General features: G+C 38.7%; 1 protein-coding gene across 1 annotated transcript in view; it reads left to right on the forward strand.

The window, feature by feature from the left end:
* Positions 1-24,912, forward strand: part of LOC122793370 (microsomal triglyceride transfer protein) — a 704,416-nt gene that overhangs the window by 602,342 nt on the left and 77,162 nt on the right. The window contains exon 16 of the mRNA XM_044061320.1: positions 19,934-20,058. Within this exon, the coding sequence (XP_043917255.1) occupies positions 19,934-20,058 (125 nt within the window). The remainder of the gene's footprint in view (positions 1-19,933; positions 20,059-24,912) is intronic.

Below are 24,912 nucleotides of genomic sequence, written 5' to 3' on the forward strand. Positions count from 1 at the left end.
TGTAGACAGACCAGCTATACCTTATTCATGTGTCAAAGAATGTATGTGCAGTGGGTCCTAAAGGGCTGCTAGAAGCATGCAAAAAAATCCCCTATTCTCTGCTGGATGATTACCTTGATCTTCTGTTTTTGTTTCTTCCCCTTCCCAGTATCCTGGAATGTGGTAGGTTAGAAGGAGATAATGGGCATTTAGAGGATGGTGTCTTAATGGTTGCCGGAAGAGACCAATTACATATTTAAAGAGTATATCATGGAGTTTAGGAATGCATGGGATATATAGAAAGCAATTTCTATGAGGGATGGCAAAGTAAGATTTTAGCTAAATAAAATTATAATGTATTCAAATCACAGGAAGGTTAACATACTATTTATTTTATCACTGGTAGCTGGGCTATCCTGAAACCCATATTTGACCATAATCTGGGACAAAAGGCAAAGTAAGACAGTGGCCAGGATTCAGAAATATTATTGTCTGTGGTTCTGTTTGGGCAGTGTCATGAGCCCAATATTAGTATGGCAAAAATCTCTGGTTTAGATACATAATAAAGCTGCAATGAGCATAGTTGACTAGCAGCTTATTATCATGTCTTTGAATGGACCACTCATCTGTTAGCAGTAGCTATGTTAGTGTTCCCCCTACCTTTAAACACACACACACACACGAATACTACCCTAACACACTCACACATGCTTACATACACGCAAGCACTCATGGGTGCAGACACACACACACACACACACACACACACACACACACACACACACACACACACACACACACACACACACACACACACACACACACACGTCACCCGTGAAGACTCATATACACACCCAGACACTATCCAGACAGCTCCTGCATACACACACACACACACACACACACACACACACACACACACACACACACACACACACACACACACGTCACCTATGAAGACTCATATACACACCCAGACATTATCCAGACAGCTCCTGCATATACACATACACACACACACACACACACACACACACACACACACACACACACACACACACACACACACACACACACACACACATACGTCACCTATGAAGACTCATATACACACCCAGACATTATCCAGACAGCTCCTGCATATACACATACACACACACACACACACACACACACACACACACACACACACACACACACACACACACACACACACACACACACGAATACTACCCTAACATACACACATGCTTACATACATGCAAGCACGCATGGGTGCACACACACACACACACACACACACACACACACACACACACACACACACACACAGATCCTTCCAGTGAAGTGAACGAGTGTATTCCATCAAAATGTGATGTACACTTTTCCTACTTCAATGCCCAAATAGCTACTCTGTGTGTTGCTCTGCCATGTTATTCAGATGCTGGTGATATTTTGGTCAGTGATTACATGGCTTGTTAATGTTACCCATGCCCTAAAACTGCCACATTCATATGCCACTTTGCCAGAATGACCACTATCTGTACTATATGGTAGTGTCCAGTATAGCAGTACAGCTGTTTCTGAATTACTCATGCCTAATGCACTATACAGTCTTGTTCTGAACAGGATAATGCAGTGCACAAGACATTTCCGAATCACAAGTACATTTACATTTTAGCTATATGGTAAATAGTAAATAGTCAATAAAATCAGAAATAACAAAATTCAAGAGCTTACACCAGACTTTATATGGTATGAAAATCTGTATATCAATGATCTTCTTTATTGCTTTATTACTTGTATTCCTGATAAAGTGTCACAGACACAGTGCACCAAAAAAATTGGAGGCTGTATTTGTTGAAACCCCCTGAAATTATGAAACTGTTTTAATTTTTGGAAAATGTCACCTTGTATAACATTGGTTATTCTCATTGCATTTACATATGTTTTACAAATTCTTTAAACTGAAGTACTGCTTTAAATTTAGCACTGACAAATAGTGTGTGTGGGTATACATACCATTGTGTGTGTGTGTGTGTGTGTATGTGAGTGTGTGTTTGTGTGCACAAGTGCGTGCATGTAAATGTGCGCCAAGCGTATATATTCTTTGTTTGTTTAGTTACAAGGAAGCCTGATTGCCCATGTTCTCAATTGCTAAATCCCATAGCAGGGTTAATAATATAGGAACCACTTCAGCTTTGGGTTATTCAGACCACACAAACAGCAACATGCATATACTCCTAGATAGACTGGCTCTCCCTTATCACATAGAAGCTGTAGTGTACTCAGGGATGAGTTAAACATGAAGGAGTGTGATATGGTATTGTCAAGGAAACTGAGCAAAAATGTAAATACATTTACAGACCTGTGTCACAACTTGGATCACTTAATGATGAAACTTAATTTTTGTTAAAATCCTGAACCTGTGTTGTGAGGGCTGTCCTGCGATCTACTAAACAAGAGAAATAATTTTTTCCATCTCCTTCTTAGCATATCCATCAAGCTACTCACTTATGGCTGTCTGCCTTCCCTTATAAGAAGATGTCTCTGAAGTCACTTCACTGGGCTGAAAATGATGTTCACTAAATTGACTGTCTTACAAAGTGTTTCTAAATTTCTGGTCCCTCTGGACACCAGTTAGGCTTTGTCCAACATACATGGGTTGTCTGAAAAATAAAACTAGATATGCAAGCCATGGTAACTGTTTTAAAGCTGAGCAGTAAGTCATGGGTCAGATTGTTGATAACGTATTTCTGGCAGTTCTTCTGCACTTAGCGGCCTCCTTATTCCAAAGATTCATTCTCAGATTACCAGTTTAATCCAGTTCTGGATCTCAGGGGAGCTAACAAGCTGCACATGCATGCACATTCACTCACACATGTGCCAGTTCAGCTTTGATACATTCTATGATACATTTTATAACTACAGGAAAAATTACACACAAACATCTCTATGGAGGTATAGCTAACAAAATCTAGCAGACACATACCTATTTCATTCATAATCTCCAGTTCATGTTTCCATTAATGAGGTGACTGTCATGATTTAAAAGTTACTTTCATTGACATTTCTCTAGTAAATCTTAATACATTTTGATATTGTCTCCCACCAGATTGATAACATCATGCTATTATGCTTCTTTTTTTGTTTGTAAGGCAGTTACTTGCTTCTTTTAGTTAGTCCACATGATAACTTCACTTTTTTGGGGGGAAACCCTGATCAGAACCTTTGGACCAGTTTATTTAGTTATTCAGTATTACCACTGGTTCTCCTTTTTATGCACTTAACTTTATATTTATAAGCATTTATAAGCATTTGTTTTTTTTATAGTGGCTCTTATTAACTAATATTTTCATATATGATATAGTAATTGTGTATTTTGGCTTGTCAGAGTAAACCTTAATGGGTGTTTATGGTAGTTGTTTTGTTTGAAAGGTAGTTTGAATGGGATTTCTTGTCAAACTAAGAACATTAGGTTTCATGTTGGGATTGGTTTCATCATAAATTAATCATGATGCATTCTGTGTCTATGTCAAATAAAGGATGCTGTTTAATACTGAATGGATTTTATTGTATTTTCCTACATTTATACATTTTATATCTTTTCACAGTTTAATAACTCCTTTAGATTTATAAATTATATGGTTATATTTATAATATATTACAGCTAAAATGTTTATTAATTAATGTTAATGTTCTCCTAACTAAGATGAAAAAGTTGAATATAAAAAAACTTGAAATATTACAACATAAAGTCTCAATTAATTTAGAAAAAAATAAACTTCAATCTTCCTCGCTAAATCCCAAAAAGTCTACACAAATTAGCTGTTAGAAAACATATATAAGATATAAATATATGAAGAATATTATCATACCTGGTAGCAATAGAAAATCTACAGATATAGAAAAAATGTTGGCATGTGTTAGGAATTATTATAATAAATTAAATATTTATACTGGTGTTACGGAACATAAGGATTTGGTTAAAACATTTTTGAAAAGTAGTATGCATAATAAATTAACTCAAGATCAATTAAAGAAAAATTGAAAAACAGTTATATTAATGGAAATAAAAGATCAAATTAAAAAGTTAAAAGAGAGAAATGATAGAATTATTCTAAAAATCATGAAGTATTAGTTATTCTATTTCTTATATTTATAGAAGTCGAAAATGCTTGCAACATTTCTTTCTTGAAAATAGACTCTTATTTCCTCCATACAAAAGCAAGATGAAGATTCATCTTTATGTTCTTCTTTCAGAACTATTTATTTTTTAAACAATGACTATATTTATGTATATGTATGGTAACAGAATGAAACATAGTCTGTCTTTATTAATTGAGGAGGATCAACACACAAGCCCAAAGTATTATTAAAAGAATAATTACACTGAATGATTATGCTAATAATTTGAAAAAGGAACTTTTTACCTTTACTTTTAGATTTAAATAAAGCTTTGGCTCTGTAGATTGGTTGTATTTATTTTATGCATTAGAAAATTACAACTTTCCAGTAACTTTATTCAACTTATTAATCATCTTTATCAAAATTAGTTTGCCTTCATCAAATTAGGTTTCTTTTCTCTTAATCTGTCAAGATTTGCAAAGGCACAAAACAAAGATGTCTTTTGTCTCCCTTATTATTTTCTTTAGTGATTGAAACATTTGTTAATCTGATAAGATCAAATTTAGATATAATAGGTTTTAAAATTTATGATTGTTGCACTTCTAAAATTCAAATTTTGCTGATGACATATTATTAACAATTGGAAATATTGATGTTTCCCTAACCCTATAGTAAATTCATTGAAATACTATGAATCAGTATCTGGACTTCATTTTTCTACTATTAATAATAATAATAATAATAATAATAATAATAATAATAATAATGAAAACAAATAATAAAAAGTTAAATGAGTTATTATAATATAAGAGAATTTAATTGAGTCAATGAACAATTTAAATATTTAGGGACTACTTTATCATATAACAGTAAAAATATAGCTTCATTTAATTATATTTTATATATATATATATATATATATATATATATATATATAGTTTACTTTCAAAATGCCGTTCGCACAATGTGCGAGAAGGGAAAGTTGAATGGGTACATTCAACATTTTAAATAATCAAAAAAAATATTGAAGTCCCAAGAGTGAATGCACACTAGCATTCGCTGTTGTGGATTCAACATTTCAAATGCAGATCGCACTACAGTGGTGATTGGGAAATGTAACTTTCCCTCAATGTAGTGTGATTTCAGAGATTGTATATTTAAGTAGCAGGGGATGTGGGGGTCTTGCCCCTCCTGTAAAACTTTCATAGATCATGACTGGAAGTGTGTTTTTTTCAGTAAAGTTGACATTTTTGAATTGTTGAGTTTCCTTAAATACTTTGTTCGGTCATGCTCCTGTTCATAAATATGATTTCCAACATTTTGGGTCAGAAATATGAACACTTGCACATTGCAGGTATGAGATTTTGATAGTAAACCTGTGTGTATGTATATATATATATATATATATATATATATATATATATATCTGGGTCTACTTTGCTCCATCGAATTTACATTTCAGCAAAATGCAATTTCATGAGTCCATTTTCATGAATCAGTGGATTCTGATGAAGTCTCTGTTTCAGGAGATGAAAGCGCTGAATTCTCAGTTTTGTAATAAAAGGTGTGAACCTTGAGGGGCCTGGATTGTTCTTTCTACTGTTTGCTGGTGATTTTTGATGTGGTACTTTGGATTTAGATCTGGATAAGGTATCATCCAGATAGAGTAGTTTGTCTTTTGTACAGACCATTTTGAAGTTGTACTTTTGCAATTTGAGCATCATTGTTTGTAATCTTACTAGAGTGGAACGCATAGGCCATTTTAGAATAGTAACTAGAGGTTGGTGGTCAGTTTCAATCTAAATAGCTCGACCATAAATATAATCATTAAACTTGGAACATGCAAATACTATTGCCAAAAGATGTTCATGTTTCACTGTTGCAGTCATTCCATTTGGGTAATCTGCTGGCAGGTTGCCCTCAGTTGGCCTGATTAACAAAGTCTTCGGTCCTGCGTTGGTTGCTGTCCCTTCTTCCATGACGTCAGGTCGTCAGGGGTATAAAACATGCAGCTGACACCATTACATCAGTCTTTCTTGCTGCGCGGTGCCCAAAGCAGAAGCAGTTCGCAAGTGCCAGTCGGCCGACTCCTGAAATTTTCGTTTTTGAGTTTCAGAACCAAAGTCTTCAACTAAGAGCTAAGTACCCTGTTGGGGAAACTTTTTCTAGCTCCTTACTGATGTCAGTAAAAGTTAATAATTGTATTACTTGTGGAAAGCAAATACCTCATAAGGATTTTCATTTTTCGTACCTTGCTGTCAGTTTTGTGCTTTATTTAATCAGCGCACTATCCATCGTCGGCACATTTTTGCTTCTAAATATTTTGGTTCTCAGTTTAATTACCCAGAAATAACATCGGTTAGCCATCCGACTACCGGAATACCGTAACAAAATGCAAAGAAAAAGACAGAGACAGGCTGTTGAGGTCCAAAACTGCCAACAATGCTTCTCCTAAGCCAGTCGCCAGTTCACCGGTACTCAGCGAGGCGCTTTTGCAGCCCCTGATACCCGCTACTTCTGATTCGCAGACCTCTACTAATACCCATTCAGAGTCCGGTATGCCGCAAGATGCCTCACCTATGAAACCCATGGATTTTTCTACCTTGGATGGGTCCAGAGCCGCTGTGCAGGCACTGGCTTTTGAGGTTGTATTCAGGCCTACAGATTTGCATATTAAACTGACTCCAGCTTCAATACTACAGCCTAAATCACAATCTGTGTCTAAAAAACTGATGCCCAGGCCACATGTTCAGGCCCCTATGCCTAAAAACAAATGATCAAAATGGCTGAAGATCTAATTACTCTAATCAGGAGTAGTCAATCCCCCCTTCTAAGAGGCCTAGGGCTGAACTTGACTATGAATCTTCTGAACAGGATTCTGTTTCTTCTGACTCTTCTAATGACCTGGCTTTGTCCACACCTACTTATGAGGACTGATGCAGAGGATTCCATTCCCTCTGCTTCTACCCCTGAGGATTTTTCTTTTGGATAGACTTTACATACCTTAAGGGAGCATTTCCACTGGGAAAGTCAGGATTTTTCTAAATCCAAAAAGAGGCTTAGGGATTTCCTTATTCTTCCTCAGTATAGGCTTTTGGCTATACCTCCTGTACTAGACATTGTGAAATTATGTGTTTTCGGAATCCAGTATGGCCCCGGATTCCCTGCCCCCAGCCCCTAGTAAACCAGACAGATACTACAGGGTTCCTGAGTCCCACAAATTCCTTTTCAAAAATCCTGTTGTGGACCCTGAAACCATTTCTCAGGGGCCCAAGGGCATTAAGGCTTCTACTGCTAAAAATCCTACCCCTTCTGATAGAGACTCCAGGGCGCTGGATAGATGGGGTAAAAAGGTTTATACTTCTGCAACCATGGCAATCAGGGCTTTAAACTGTCAATTCCATATGCTAAAATATCAACAGCATATCATGGGACTGCTTAAACAGAAAATTATGTTGATTTCTGACTGTGTGGAAAATAAAGATTTACAGGATTTATTGCATTCAGCTGAACAAGTTGGAAAACATACTTTGCAATGTGGTTTTGATTCTTTAAAGGCTTTTTGCAGGGCTGCTGTTACTGGGTCTGTGCTTAGAAGGCATGCTTGGCTTAAGGAGTAATCTTTGCCTGATCATGTTAAAGCAAAATTGTTGGATGCTCCTTTGCAGCAGGACCGTCTGTTTGGCAGTAAGGCTGAAGAAGTTCTAAAAAAGATGGAGGATAAAGCAAAATCTATGCAAACTGTGAAAGATTTCTTAGAAGTACAACCTCCAAGATTTAGTAGGCACTGGCCTACTAAGAACTGGTCCTTTCCAGCTCCTTCCACAGCCACTCAAGCCAAACCCAGGCACTCCAAAAGCACCAGGTTTCAGTCCCAAGGGACTTTCAGAACTAAGCAATGGGGTGCTTCCACTTCCAAATCTGGAAATGACAAGACACCACCTTATGATAAACAGTCTCAATGAATTTCCTTTAAGATTACCAAGCACTTACTTCTCAACCTCCCCTTTGGGAGGAAAACTGGCTCTTCATGCAAAAAACTGGCAACTTATAACCCAGGACAAATGGGTTTTAAATATAGTGTCCCAGGGATACAGATTTCATTTCCACATGTTGCCAACTCCAAACGGGTGCCAAGACCTGCCCCCAAATCAGTGGGCAGAGGCTCAGAAACAAGTACTTTCCCTCCTAAACATGAGGGCTATTCAACTAGTACCAGAAGAGGAAAAGGGACAAGGTTTCTATTCCAGACTTTTCCTGGTACCCAGAAAAGACAAATCACGGTGTCCAATTCTGGACCTGTCTACTCTAAACACCTTTCTGGACATTCCAAAATTCAAGATGCTGACTCTTCACCAGTTACTCCCTATGCTAGGCAAGGATGCCTGATTGGCAACTCTAGATTTAAAAGAGGCTTACCTGCATATCCCGGTCAGGGAATCTTGCAGAAGATACCTAAGCTTCAAAGCAGGCTACTTGCATTATCAGTTCTCTGCACTGCCCTTTGGCTTGTCTACTGCACCCAGGGTATTCACAAAGTGCCTGGCTCCAGTAATTGCATTTTGCAGGCAAAGAAATATTCAAATATATCCATACCTGGACGATTGTCTAATTCAGGCAGAAAACCAGGTCATTCTTCTAAAACGTCTGGCGTTTGTAAAAAGGGTTCTAACTTGTCTATGGTACACCATAAACGTAAAGAAATCACAACTGGTACCCTCTAAAAAAAATTACATTCATGGGTGCAAGCTTGAATACAACTGCCCAGATGGCTTTCCTTATGCCAGAAAAGCAGATTCATTTGGTGACTTACTTCAAACAGGTGACCACAGAAACCCTGCTATCTGCAAGACAAATACTGCAAGCCTTGGGGTTCATGGCCTCCTGCATTCATCTAATTCCATTTGCAAGACTGCATATGAGGAAACTTCAGTGAAAACGTTTATGGAGTTAACATTGTCACAGTCTGGAAACAATGATTCCTATCATACCTTGCCTGCGCCTAGAGTTCCTATGGTGGGAAGAGGCCTGCCACCAAAACAAGGGACTGCCTTTCACACCACCCCCTGCCACCCAAACCCTAACTACAGATGCATCAGACTATGCATGGGGGGCTCATCTGGCAGGGAAGTGCATTCAGGGCAAATGGAGCCCAAATCAAATGCACCTTCATATCAATCACAAAGAAATGCTAGCTGTACAGAATGCACTGACAGCCTTCAAGGACTACCTTCATCCCAGACAACTAATGGTAAAGATGGACAACACCACGGTTATGTGGTACATAAACAAGCAGGGGAGTACACATTCCTATCCCCTCTGCAGACTAGCCATGGCATTATGTAACACGGCCTTGAGCTACCAAGTACAACTACAAGCTCAATTCCTGCCAGTAAAGCTGAATGTTCTGGCAGACGAACTAAGCAGAAATCTCATGGACCCACACAAATGGAAACTGGAACCACAAATTTTCAACATGTTGACATGCAAATGGGGGAGCCCAGACATAGATCTTTTTGCCTCACCCCTGAACTACCAGTTGGACAAATTTTGCACAAGAACTCCTTCCAAAAAAGCCTGGAAGGCTATGCCTTTCCCCCTCTGCCTCTGCTCTCCAAAGTTCTACTAAAAGTCAAACAAGGCAAACCAAAAATTATTTTGATTGCTCCAGACTGGCCTCGACAACACTGGTACCCACTCCTGCACAGTGTGTCACAAATTTCTCCATGGCACCTGCCTCAGACACCTTCCTTACTGTCTCAGCAGAAGAACCTAATTCTGCACCCACAGCTCCAAACACTGAATCTTGCAGCTTGGCTAATCATTTAAATTCCCCCTTAGCATCCCTCAACAAACCTGTGATGGATGTCATTTTGAAGGTGAGAAGACCTAGTACTAGAAAATCTTATGCTGACAAATGGAAAAGATTCTGTGCCTAGAATCAATCTCAAGGGATGAGCACAGCAGCACCCAATTTACTACAGATTTTGCAATACTTAACTGAGATGCTTCACAAGGGCCTGTCTTTTTCCTCCATAAAAAGCCATGCCTCAGCCATTTCAGCTCATTATAACAGAGAACCCCCCCCCCCTTCTCTCATCCTCTGCTAAAGCAGTATCTCAGAAGGGCCAAAAACTTGAGACACTCAGGAGAGCTCCAACCCCTGCCTGGGACCTTAACTTTGTATTGGAGAAACTAACTCTACCTCCTTTCGAGCCAGCTGCTACTGCAGACTTAATTTTTTTTCCTGGAAAACAGCCTTCCTTTTAGCAATCACTTCAGCTAGAAGGATATCTGAATTACAGGCCCTTATGGCAGTGGAGCCTTTCATCATCTTTCATGCAGACAGGGTGTCACTCAGGACCAATCCATCCTTCATGCCCAAGGTGGTATCCAGTGTGGCTCTTAATCAGTCCATTCATTTGCTAACTTTCTTTCCCAATCCACAGAACAAGGGGAAGCGGATTCTGCAATCATTGGATGCACAGAGACAACTTAGATTCTACTTGGACAGGACTAAATCTCGAAGAAAATCTGAACAACTGCCAGTAGCATTTGCTACAGGGGCAGAGAGGAAGGCTATTTCAAAACAAACCATTTCAAAATGGATAAGCCATTGTATTCATTTCTGCTATAAGCACCATGGAAAAACTATCCCCCAGGGGATCAGATCTCATTCCACCAGGGCTGCATCTACGTCTACAGCCTTTCTCAGAGGTGTTCCTACCAGGGATATTCTAGAAGCTGCTACCTGGGGTTCAGTTCATACTTTCACCAAGCATTATCACTTACCAATTTTCTCTAAATACAGAGCTGGCTTTGCCACTGCTGTTTTGCAGGGCCTTATAGCTGGTCCTAATGCTGTATAAATCCATCCTCCTAACCATAGCTTTGGAAATCTACCCAAATGTAATGACTGCAACAGTGAAACACGAAGAACATAGTACAGCTGTGTATACTTACCGTAAATGTAGATGTTCAAGTATTCACTGTTGCAGTCCTGGTTACCCTCCCTCCCGCCCCCTGTTTTTCTCTTACTATACCTCTACTTTCTTTTACTATGCTTAAAAGCCTTTTTGGTGTATTTGCTTTTGTTTGGAGGTATATTTTTGTGTTTTTAATTACTTATATATTTTGCTCCCCATTTGGGGGGCACCTGACATCTGGGGCAAGAAAAACTGATGTAATGGCATCGGCTGCATGTTTTATACCCCTGATGACCTGATGTCATGGAAGAAGGGACAGCAAACGACGCAGGACCCAAGACTTTGTTAATCAGGCTGACTGAGGGCAACCTGCCAGCAGATTATCCAAATGTAATGACTGCAACAGTGAATACACTCGACCATCTACATTTATGGTAAGTGTACATAACTGTACTTTCTTTCTCAAGTTGAGCATACTGCATTTCAGTTTGGGTAAGTGTTCTTGATGCATAGTCTACTGTTCTTCACTCTTGAAGTGTGACTGTGCCTAGGCCAAACTTTGAAGCATCACAGGAAAGAGTGACTGGTTTGTTCACATCATAGTATCTTAATGTAGGTGGGGTAGCAATTTTCTGCTTGAGGTCTTCAAATGCCTTCTGCTGGAGTTCTAACCATGACTACACAATATTTTTGTGCAACAGCTCTCTTAAGGGTGCTGTCAACTCACTGAAATCTGGTATAAACTTGCCTAAATAGTTGACCATCACTATGAAACACTGTAGAGCTGGAATGTTGTCAGGTGCTGACATCTCAAGGATAGCTGCTTGGTCGGATCTGGTCTCAAACCAGTTCTGATAAATAAATGACCTACATATGTAACTTCTGGAAGTCTGAATTTGCAATTCAGTGATTGAGCTTTAAGTTTACTTCACATGCTCTGCCCAGAACTCTCTTTAGTTTTCTGTCATGCTCTGCGTCACCATTGCCTCCAGCCAATAAATCATCTACTATTATGGCACGAGGATAACTCAAAGAAAATTGCTCCATTGCACACTGAATGACTTCACTTGCAGAATTTATTCCAAATGGCATCCTTAGGAATCTATATCTGCCAAACGAGGTACCAAAAGTGGTTAGTAATGAGGATTTGCGATCAAGCATCACTTGCCAAAATGAACTTTTTGCATCCAAAACAGAAAAGACAGTGGCATTCTGTATTAGGGCTGTGACCTCTTCGACTGTGCACATTGGATGATGCAGTCTCTTCAATGTTTTGTTCAAATCTTTTGGGCCAATGCATATTCTGATTTCTTCTGAGCCTTTTTTATGAGCTGCTACCACAGACGCCATCCATTCAGTAGGTTCTGTAACTTGAAAAATTACACCTTGTTGCACCATTTTATCCAACTGAGCCTTGACTTTATTTTGCATAGCTATCGGAACTTTTTTTGCCGGTCTGACCACTGGAGTGACCTCTGGGTCTAACTTCATATAATACACAACTGGAAGTTTGCCCAACATGTCATCAAAAACATCAGCATACTCTGAGAAGATGGCTTCAGAAAAATTGGAAATAGGAGATGAACTTATGTGGTGAACTTCTTTGGTAAAAGAAAGCAGATTCATTTTCAAACTATCTTTGAGACCCAATAAAGACTTTACTGGCCTTCAGACTACATATAATAACAAGTTGTAACAGTTCTTGTCCAAATAACATGAAAGCATCATTGACCCTTCGGTTTGAATTTCTTCACCTCCATAAACAACACATTTCACTCTACTGGCCACATTGAGTTGTTCATTAGTTCTCACTTTAGCAGATGTGTCTGCTGATATAACATTACACTTTGAAACAGTGTCTGCTTTAAGATCTGTGGATTTACCATTGATCCAGATAATACAAAACACTTTCGCTCTTTGCCAATAAATTTACTGCATCAACTCTTTCAGCAAGCACTGATACACCATCTACATAGAAAGCAGACTGCTGTGTCTCTACTTGATCAATTTGCTTTTTTGTGTGACCTTTCTTTACAACTGTGTGAGGCTTACTTGATTTGCAAAACTTTTGAAAATGGTTCCATTTTTACACTTGTGACATTGCTGACCAAATACTAACAATTTCTTTCTTTTAGACTCATGTTTTTCACCACAATTGCAACAGTTAACAATAAAGCTGGACTTGGGTTTTGCTGATTCACACTTGTACTCCACTGAGGATACTCCTTTAACTGAACTAGCCTTTGAACTTGCTGGAAAGGTATGTGATTTCCTTAGTGAGCCAGCAGGGGCTGTAGCTCCCATGTACTTAGGCCTACTTCTGCTTGCCACATGTTGTATACTATCTATATTTGCTCTGGAGCCTCCTGAAACCATGCTGTTGTCATTCGCAAGCATACTTGTGCATTTTTCTGTCACTTCATGGATCTGACAAATCTCTATGGCTTTACTCAATGTTAAATCACTGTCACCAAGCAAGATCTTTCTCACAGCAGCACTATTAATACCACACATGAGCCTATCCTTTATTAACTCAGCTATTAAGTCACCAAACCAATATGTTTTAGCTTTGTTTCTTAGGTCAGTTATATAAGCTGCAAAAGTTTCCTGTAGTTTCTGATCTCTCATGTAAAACAAATGCCTCTCTAATGTAATATTTGTCTGGGGGTTACACATCTCTCTGAACTTGCGCTTCAAATGCTCAGGGTCTTCCCTTGATTCAGCCTGTACAACAATATGACAATTTTCACCTTCTCCCTCATATACTGCTGGTGTAGACACAAATGAACACTGTCTTTCTATGGCCTCTGACCCAGCTAGGTTTAACAAAATGATTGCCCTGGTGCATGCATCTTTATCTGAATAAGCTGCTTATATAAAAATATCATACTCTTTCTCAAATATTCTCCAGTTCTCTGCAATATTCTGATCAAATACAAGTGGTAGGGGCTTTTAAAATCCATCTGCCATATTAACACATACCAGTGAAGGGTTTTGCAAATAAGCATGAACACATGCATGTACACATATCCATGTATTTTATGCCAGTATTTGTAACTTTGCACTTCTGAAATTATGCTATTGGGCATATTCTGTAAAACAACTGTCTCGGGCACTGTAATACTCTTGAAATTAATGTCTTGCTAAAGTAATTTATCATCATTTTAAAAAAACATTTCAAATAACTTCATGATGCAAAGCAACTGGGGAAGGGAAGCTCAGAGTCAATAACATTTCAAACTAATTGCACTTTGCGAATAAACTGCACACAGCACATTGAAATTTCCCCTAGAAATGTCAGTACCTTGCTAGGCAACTCTTTACAGTGCAAGAAACACTCTGTAATGGCAGCACTTTGCAAATAGACACAAGCAGCACAAGAAACTTTTCAAAATGGCTGTACCTTGACTGTACTTCACAAAACAGTTGCACTTTGCACATAATAAACTTTTTGGAATACATACACAGTAATAAGCACACACTGTAAGCATTTTTATACACTTTAAGATACTTTGAATAACTTTACTTATTCCCTTAATACAATACAAAGCTGTAGTTATGCCAAAACACACCACTTTGCCAAAAAACTTACAGTCGCCTTGCTTTATTTACACTTAATGTGCTCTTTTTGCCCTTATTATATTCATTTTGCTCATTTAATTTCTTTTCATGCCCAATGTACTTGTGCTTATTTTACTCTAAACATGCCTGTTTTGCCCTTAAAATGCTTGTTTTGCTTCAAACATGCTCATTTACTTTTCTGATAATGGATTTGTCAAATGTCATTATTTTAAATGTTTCCCTTAGTTAAGAAACCTTTTGTGCCTCACTCTTATTTAATAATGCAGTTTGTGCCGTTGTAATGCTCCATTTTCCCTTTTTTATAAAACAAGTAGTTTGTGCATATTCTTATTACCTTTGATTCTTTTCTGGCTCTTTTTCTTGCTCATTTCTCTCCGTTTACCTTCACTGTCATCTCTGCACCTCATGTCTCCAAATATTATTCTCTGCGATCCCGGTTCTGAAACCATGTTGCGCTCCTACTTTGGACACAATAGAAGAGTCTTTGTGGGTTCTGTTCAAGCAGCTTATTTTTATACAAACACATCATTGTAGAAGTTTACTAACTTTAACTTAAGTAGCTTATATACAAACTAACTGCAGGAATTATACATGCTCACTGTCTGGCTGCACTCTCAAAATGGCACTAGGAATGGCACATGCCTGGTATTTATACATGCACGTTACCTCTTTGACATGCTTCTTAAAAACACAATACACAGCATGTACACTCTGATCTCCAATAACTATTCCAAACATTCAAACTTTGATTAGACCTGAATATAAACTAACCATAGGAGAAAATACCTTCTCAAGAGTGGGACTCACTTTATTGAATTACCCACCTGTGTATCTGCTTCACAGAAACAAAGTAAACATTTTGTAAATAGAATTTCCTGAAAAAAATTTAATTCATCTCAATCTCAAATGTTATTGCAATCGTAATTTACACTCATCACTTTACCATCACTTATATCACTTCATTGAAACACCTATTTAGTGAGTCATTGTTCATCGACCCCAAACTGTCATATCCTCTCTTCGTTGAATGGCCATTTCAGTGAAGTGTTTCGATGAAGTGATATAGACCCTGTCATTTGCTATATATTGTTATTGTCCTTGCTTTGATTTATTGTCATTGCACTACTGTACCTTGGTCGTGACTTAAAAGGGTTAGTTGACCAGCTCAGCTGCCCAGATATCAGATTGCAAATAAATAACTAAATAAATAAATTGAACACAACAAAAACGTACATAATCAAATACTTAAAAATTATTATGTCTTGATGAACTATTTACCGAGCACTTTCCAGATCTGACTTTGAAATGTTTGATAACTTCTCACAGTGTGGTTATCATTTCTTATCTGTAGATAAGAAATGTAGCACTATTTTTCTCAGGAAACAAAAGAAACTTGTTAGAGATAGGAAGCAGTACTTCGAGAATAGACCGTACACTGGTCCCAAGTTTTTAAGTGGGGTAAAAGGTAAGAATGGGAGGGAGGATGTACATCATTTACCACTCAGTAGGTTTTAAGTGGGGTAAAGGGTAAGAATGGGAGGGAGGCTGTACATCAGTTACCCCTCAGTAGGTTTTAAGTGGGGTAAAAGGTAAGAATGGGAGGGAGGCTGTACATCAGTTACCCCTCAGTAGGTTTTAAGTGGGGTAAAAGGTAAGAATGGGAGGGAGGGTGTACATCAGTTACCACTCAGTAGGTTTTAAGTGGGGTAAAGGGTAAGAATGGGAGGGAGGCTGTACATCAGTTACCCCTCAGTAGGTTTTAAGTGGGGTAAAAGGTAAGAATGGGAGGGAGGCTGTACATCAGTTACCCCTCAGTAGGTTTTAAGTGGGGTAAAAGGTAAGAATGGGAGGGAGGGTGTACATCAGTTACCACTCAGTAGGTTTTAAGTGGGGTAAAGGGTAAGAATGGGAGGGAGGATGTACATCATTTACCACTCAGTCCTAGAGAAATTAGTCTTCATGAAGCAAAGGGGGGTTTGGACGAGCTTGACTCCTTTTCTGACCCAAGTCAGGATTTTTTTACAGTCAGACAGTCTGAGAGGTTAGCCAGCAAGTCGCGGCTAGTTATGGATTTGGGTCAGCAATACAAGGACCATGGACTGATGGATTACCAGATAGGGTGGAGAAGGAAGAGGAAATGGTCACATACAATAAGAAAGGGATAGTTGGATAATACAAGGACTGCAATATATACAATTACACTAGTAAACCTCTTGTTAAAGAACATTTTATACTATCTTTAAAAGGCTTGAAGTACATTCCTACAACAAAAGGAGACACTGCACATACAGTATTAGACTTAAAAGTGTACTTAAGAAAAATCAATCTTAATTTGTTCTTTAGAGAGCAAGAAGGAATAGGTGTAGCTATAACTAGGCATATTGGTCTCAAGAGAAGTAGTACTTTTAACCCACTAATCCACCCCACTTTACAGGGATTAGAAAGATGTGTAACTGAGGTGATTTACAGGTTTACTATCATTATTTGGAACGACACTTGGTCGACCGCACTATGTTCGACAACGGAAAGTCGAACATGGCAATGTCAAACTTTAAAAGCAAGCCTAGGAATGGGTTTTAACGTGGGTCGAGATTGGGGCAAGGTTTGTAGTTTGGCAATAGCAGTGAACCCCTATCTCGACCCATGTTAAAATCCGTTCCTAGGCTTGCTTTTAAAGTTTGACATTGCCATGTTTGACTTTCCATTGTCAAACGTAGTGCAGTCGACCGAGTGTTGTTCGAAATAATGATAGTAAACTGATTTACAACCTATACACTAAGGACAAGAGATTTCTCCCTAACTTAACAAAAGAAGAAAAGGTTACTTTAAATTTATTGAAAAATGACAAAGAAATCAGGGTGATAAAGCCTGATAATATATATATATATATATATATATATATATCTATATATATATATACACACACACACACACACACACATATAAATATATATATATATATATATATCTATATCTATATATATATATATATATATATATATATATATATATATATATATATATATAGATCACCGTGTCAAAGAAGTTTTGCTCAATGCAAATATCCTGGTCAAAGATTCATGGGACTTTTTAGGAAAATTTAAACCTTCCATTTGGAAAAGTGATTTATTTTTTTGACAATAGATGTAAAGGATCTCTTTTCCATAGTTCCAAAAAAGTGAGGGAATTAAATATTTTCATGATACTTTATCCAACTATTCCACCCTACCACATGACTCAGTGTCCTTAATAGTGGAATTTATGGAGTTGGTTCTAGAGAACAACTTAATTCACTTTCAGGAAGAATATTACAAGCAAGTCACTGGAGTAGCGATGGGTGCAGCTTGTGCCCCTGTGTATTCTAATTTGGTTATGTTAGGGTGGGAGCTGGAATTTATTTTGAAGAGCCCCTTTTCCAGATTCTTACATTTATATGTAAGATTTTTGGATGATATTTTTATTTTGTGGGATGGAGATGCTGAAGGTATTAACAAGTTCATGAAGGTATTAACAAGTTCATGAACTATTTGAACCGATGTTCTGAATATTTAAAATTTACCTTTAACTGGGGAAGGGACTGTATTAATTACTTAGATGTTACTGTTGCTCACACTGAAGGAGGATTCAAGTCAAATATATACAGGAAGGACACTTGTTGCAATGGGTACTTGCACTATACTAGTTGTCACCCCCATTTTCAAAAAAGGAACTTAGTTAAAGGACAAGCCGTATGCATTGCCAGAATGACATCAGTTGGTGAAGATCTTAGGGCTGAACTTAACAAGTTAAAGCAAATGTTTACAAACAGGGGATATCCAGACAAACTGCTGACTGAAATAGTAGAAGTATACTAAGGTTGGGCTACCAAATACACCCCACTTTTGGGTGTAGGGTTGGAGAAATACAATAGAACTGATTTAGATAAAAGGTTTGACAGAGCATATGTTATGGAATTTAATGATTTTTCAAAATCTTTGGGCCGTATACTACAATCCAATCGGAGCATTTTCAAAGTGAGTAAGGAACTTTATGAAATAGTTGGGTATAGACCCACAATTCCGTACAAGACTGGGAGGAATTTTAAACAACTGTTAGAAGTTGAGGTACTTAATAGGGATGATGTGAAAAGGGGAACTATCCCATGCGGAATGTGCAATTACTGTTCACTTATAGTAAAGTCCGACAGTCTGACCCTACAAAATGGGTTGGGAAGTAAAATTTATTTTAAGAAGGGGAATTGTGGAACAAACAAACTAGTTTACATAGTGAAATATAGAGGGTGTTCTGGTTTTTATATAGGAAAAACTGAAAGAGCCCTCAAAAATAGAATTTATGAACATCTTTACGATATAAGGTCAAAGGAGACCAGTGCCCGTTATAAGCATTCTCTAGATTGTCCAAATTATGTAGGTTACCAATTTGGCATTCCTGAAGTTGTCAAAAAGCATCCTAGAGGCAGTAATTGGAAGTTAACTTTGTTAAAAAGGGAATTTATTTGGCAGCTCGGGTTAAATGCTAGTACACCCCGTGGCTTAAATGAATATGTATCAGTAAAACCCATACTTAAAGAAAAGGCTGCAACACGTACACTTTATGCCGCGGTGGTGGTGGTGCTGTGGTTGCCTGACAGTAAGACGTTGCCCCGTTCGATTGTCAGCTAGAGCGTCTTCTGTCTGGAGACATGCGTGCATGGGCGTACCTTCGGTGAAGGTTGTGCATCAGGGCTGGCAACTCGGCATGTAAAAATCTACTGCCAATCATTAGCAGACCGGAGTTCCGCTGTGACGACCCCTAACCAGGAAAGCCAAAAGACACAACAACAACAACAACAATAATTTAACATGTACACTTTAGAGTGTCTGTTTAAATGTTTAATTATTTAATTGATGAACAGGAAATTAATAAGTGTATTTAATGAGGTAATGTGATTGCATTTTTATCTGAAGTCTCTTGTTTGAGACAAAAGCGCTTATCCTAGTTGGCGTCATTTTAATAAATTATTGGAGCTGTTTGATCATGTCTAGAGCATTTATTTTATCTCTTGGTTATCATTTCTTATTAGTTATGTCTCTCTAAAAGAATACTACAGAGTAAGTTAATAAGAAATTCTCTCTCTTTAAAATATCATAAAGAACACTGATTAATACAAGCTTTAAATTTTGTAAAATTATGTCTATTACAGTTTCAGACATTGCTAGCATTCACAGCTACAGACCTCAGAAGAAATTGTTTTTAGTGAATCACTTATCTTTGTGAACACTGATATTGTATATGCATATTGTATATACTTGTTTTGTTTCTTGTTATTATATATTTAGGTCATCAAGCTACAATCAGGACTAGAAATCAGCACAGAGATACAGGGAGGCATGGCTATTGACATTTCAGGTGGAATGGATTTCAGTCTCTGGTACAGAGAATCGAAAACTACAGTTACAAATAAGTAAGAAATGTGCATGATTTTCAAAATAACATTTCTTCTAAATTCTTCTGACTATGAATTTTCAGGCTATAATGTAGAAAGTAAAGCATTCTTGACAGTGTCTAACTTTTCAATTTCCATGAAATTTAAGAGATTTTTTTACAGTTGTTTGTTTGTCAGTATTCATTTCCAATGGATTTACAAAGTTCCTTTTTTTCTACTGAGATTCATGTCTTTGAGACATCTGAATTCTATTTAGGTTACATTAACATTGTCTGGAACTAAAGTCAAATCCAGAAAGTTTATATGGATGTGATAACATATGTGTTCATATTATATTTGTACTGTCCTTCCTTTCACACATTATAACTCTGCCCTGTTTCAAGCATCTTCCTGATCAATAATTTGCTCTTCCTGAGTTATTTTTACCTAGATAGTAATGTTTTAATTTTAACACTGTGGTTTTCATTACAGAATATGTGGCATACATGAATGGTCCCCTGACTATGACCAACAGCCATAGCTAGCTCATCAAGCACTCAATGCTATTCCTTACGGTACCCCTTATAAAAAGGCAATAGTGTCTGAGCTGGGACTCCTTGCACATAAAATGTTCTATTTCCTCTGCCTACCATTGTGCAAAAAAAGTCTACAACTTTTAATTAGTGTAGTATTTGTAGGATCTTATACAGTACAAGAACTACTGATGAAAAACGTCCGGACTGCAAAAGCAGTATCAGAATTTATTTTCACACTAATATTCAAAAATGCCAATATGGAAATAAATGCTGGTACTGTACTACTGACCAGTTGTAACTGCTGATTACACCATCCTTAAATTAAAACCTTCCACTTGGCATAGCTGCTCCCTTTGCCCCACCATAGCTATGCTTCTGCTCCACAAAATTCAAGCTCAGTTACTGACCTAGGTGCTAGCATAGCTAGCTGGGGAAGGAGAGGAATGAAGAGGCATTGCCTGCTTACCACACCCTAAGTTGATGGAAGGGGCATATTACTGGGGCTCATCTTCCATTATACAGGCCAGATACCTGTCAGAAGACATGCAGTTAAGGTGGACAGGGTTTCTGAGGGGCTTTTTCAAAAGTCATTAGGGCCCAAGTTACATATGCACTCCTTGATCTCTTACCAGGGAATACATAGCAAAGAGTGACACTGAACAAAATAACCCTGATAGCTGCCTCTGTGACAGCTATATAGTAAACTAGCATGACGGATGATTTCTAGATGGCCAGCTGACCTGAGGGCAGAAAGAATACAAACCAAAAAATATTGACTCCCTCTACATTTACTGATCTCAGGTTGGGAGGAGTCAAGTGTCAGTCAACTGTATATGCTTCCTATTTCTTCCCACTAGGAGTAAAAAATAGAAGTCAAATCCCTGCATTCTCATACGGTAAGAAGGGAAGTTATTACACAATGATGCCCAACAGGGTGGGTTTACTGTGGAAATAACAGACTACTCAGGGATGTTGTAAGGCCTGACAGTATATGCAGAGGGCTTCTCCAACCCTGCAGGGTCTGTTATTAGAAAATGGGCTACCAGCTAAATTGGTATGCACTTGTTTTTTTATTAGTATATACTTTTTTTTATATTCTTGATGTAAAATAGTTCCTCTGTCTATTGTTTCATACTTGCTGTAGGATATGTAACTGTTGTTGGAGGACGTATTTGATATTCAAAATATACATATACAAGTTATATAAGTAATGTCTACAAACACACACACACACACACACACACACACACACACACACACACACACACACACACACACACACACACACACACACACACGCACACAGGCACACACACACATGTTCCAAATAATTGTAGAAACTTTCATGGTTGCCTACACCTCAAATGTCTCATTTTTGATTAAATAGATGAAAAAACATATACAGTGCAAATTAGTGCATCCTTTCCACATACTTTTGAACTACCCTTTATTTTGTATAGCACCCCATAGTTTTACCTCATATTGTTGGTCTGTGCCTTAAAAATGCTTGATTTTCTAGTAAGTTGCTAAACCACAGTGAGCAGTTTCACATTACTTATATATTTCTTATTCTTCACAAAATGGGTGTTAATACAAAACCTCTTGCTCTGTGTTCATCCCTCCATTATTGTTGACTTTTCCTGAATTCGTGAGCTAAGAAGTTGAGATGTACATGCACGCTATCTCTCTCTCTCTCTCTCTCTCACACACACACACACACACACACACACACACACACACACACACACACACACACACACACACACACACACACACACACACACACACACACTAATTCCCTTGCTTTTGGTTTCTTTTCTCATAGGTTCATAGGTAGGTACTAGCCTATCTGCCCGAAGGTATTTATAAGCCTAGACGGAATGTGTTGGCTTTCGCCATCCACTTAGATTAGTTCCCTGTGCCCCTGTCCAGCAGAGCCATTGAAGTGATCTCCAGCCACTCATCAAGGTTTCTCTTGAAGAGGGTTAGCGAGGAGCTCTGCCTAACGTAGATTGGAATCTTGTTCCAGAGCATGGGAAGCCTCTGGGATAGGAACCTATCCTTCCAGGACATCCTATATATTGTTGTGGTGAGGTTTAGATCCCTAGGGCGTGTGGCTTGAGGGGATATGGTTTTCTTTAGGTGGAGCATGTCCATCAATTCTGGGTTGGACATGGCCTGGTATGTCAGGCAGAGATCACAGTATGCAACTGAGTACAGCTGGAGTTTCTTCAGTCGAACTGCATAGGGCATCTGTTTGAGGCCAGTGATCCTCTTGGTGAGGTACTTCTGTGGCATTTCCAGCTGTTGCAGGTGTCTTATAAGGTACATCCCAAATGGGGCATTGTACTCTATGATGGATCTGATGAGTGACGCATAGAGAGGCACAATGACCTCTTTTGATCTGGATGCAAAACCTTTTGTGATTAGGTGGGCCACATAGAAGGATTTTCTAACTACTTTGGCAATGTGATTATCAAAGGAGAGGTTGCTATCTACTTGGGTCCCCAGATCCCATATTACATCTTCCACATTTAGGGGGCTACCACCTATGTGGTAGTTTGTGGGTACTTTGTTTTTTCCAAAGGAGATGACTGTGCACTTTTTGGCATTTAGCTTGAGGCTATGGTTTTGACACCAGGTATCTGTCTCAGTGAGACCCTTTTGGGGGATGTCTGTGTCCACCGATCAATTATAGCCCCTAGTTTGCAATTGTCTGTGAACTTGGTCAGCCATAGTCCTTCTGTGCTTGCCTGAACCTCTGTGAAGTATAAGCCGAAAAGGAGGGGTCCTAGGACTGAGCCCTGGGGAACGCCACTTGTAACCGGTTTAGAGTCAGACCTAGCTCCCTCAACTCTTACCATGTGGGTTCTGTCCATGAGCCAGTTGGCAACCCATCTTGTGACATAGGGGTTTATGTTCAGGCTGGTGAGCTTGGCTGTAATACCTGAATGGGGAATGGTGTCAAAGGCCTTTGCAAGGCCTAGGTAGGCTATGTGTACCACCTTGCCCTCGTCTATAGCCTTGGTAACTGTCTCAAAGAAGTCCACCAGGTTTAGAAGGCATGATCTGCCCTTGGCAAATCTGAACTGGGTAGGGTCCAGTATTTGGAGGTTCCCAATGTCTCTGTTTATGAGATCCATGATGTTTCGCTCCATAGCCTTGCAGACCAAGCTTGTCAGGCTTATAGGGTGATAGTTCTCAGGGTCTGTTGTGGCTCCACCTTTGTGGAGCAGAATAACTGCTGCTGTGCACCACTCTATGGGCATGTAGTCTGTGGAGAGGCTGAGTTTGAGCTTGTGTAGGACGCAGCCTGTGACACCATCCAGTCCCATTGATGATGTGTTTTTGGCTTTGGAGAGGGCTGTTTTAACCTGAGTGTCTGTGATTTCAGGGGCACTACATTCTTCTGGTATGGTTATGGGCCCTTTTGAGGGTGACAGGGGTTGAAGTTTGCACTGAACCTGTCTGCCAGGATGTTGGCAATATTGGTCGGTTCAGTGTATTTTGTGCCATTCTGCACCAACTCTGAGCCGATCTGAGAATTGCCACTTAGATTCTTGACATAGCTAAAGAATGCCTTGTGTTTATCTTTGGAGTCCTTATCAATTTTTTTTTCGAAGCTAACCTTGGATGATTTTATGAGGGATTGTAGTTTCTTGCTGATAGTGATCAGGGATGTCTTCCCTTCTTGGAATTTTACTATTTTCTGTACTAGTTTCCTCCTTCTATTGTATAGCTTGTTTATGGCAGGGGTCCACCAGACTGGTTTCCTTTTCTTGGAGGAGTGAGTCTTGGTTTTGCTTGGGATAGCACAATCCATGCATTCTTATAGGTGCCCATAGAGTGCATTAGTAAAGGATTTTGCAGCTTGGACAGCGTTATCCTTTGGCATGGTGACTTTGAAACTTTCCACCTTGGTCTTAAGTAATGTGAAGTTTGCTTTTGAAAAGTTTTTCACTGTGGTTTCTTTGACCAGAGATGGGGGCAGAATGTAGATATCCAGAGTGATTAGTTTATGGTCAGATCTAACCAGCAAGGGGTTGACCTTCGGTGTGGAACACCGGTTGTCCATGTTGGTGATGACCAGGTCCAATATGTTGTCACTTCTGGTGGACGTGTTGGTCAGTTGATCCAGGGCATTTTGAGTTTATAAATTCTAGGAAATGTTGGGCAAGGAAGTTAGTACTTGAGTAGTTCTCCCAGTTAATGTTTGGGTAATTGAAATCACCCAATATCAGGGTATTCGGTAGGACCTTTATGTTTCCCAGTGTTTCCAGAAATGCGGAATGGGGGTCCCCAGACATGGTGGGTGATCTGTAGCAAGCTACAATTTGAATTGCAGTTTTGCCCATTG

Source organism: Protopterus annectens, chromosome 2.part0, assembly GCF_019279795.1.
Source record: "Protopterus annectens isolate FY-2018-M chromosome 2.part0, PAN1.0, whole genome shotgun sequence".
NCBI lineage: Eukaryota > Metazoa > Chordata > Ceratodontiformes > Protopteridae > Protopterus > Protopterus annectens.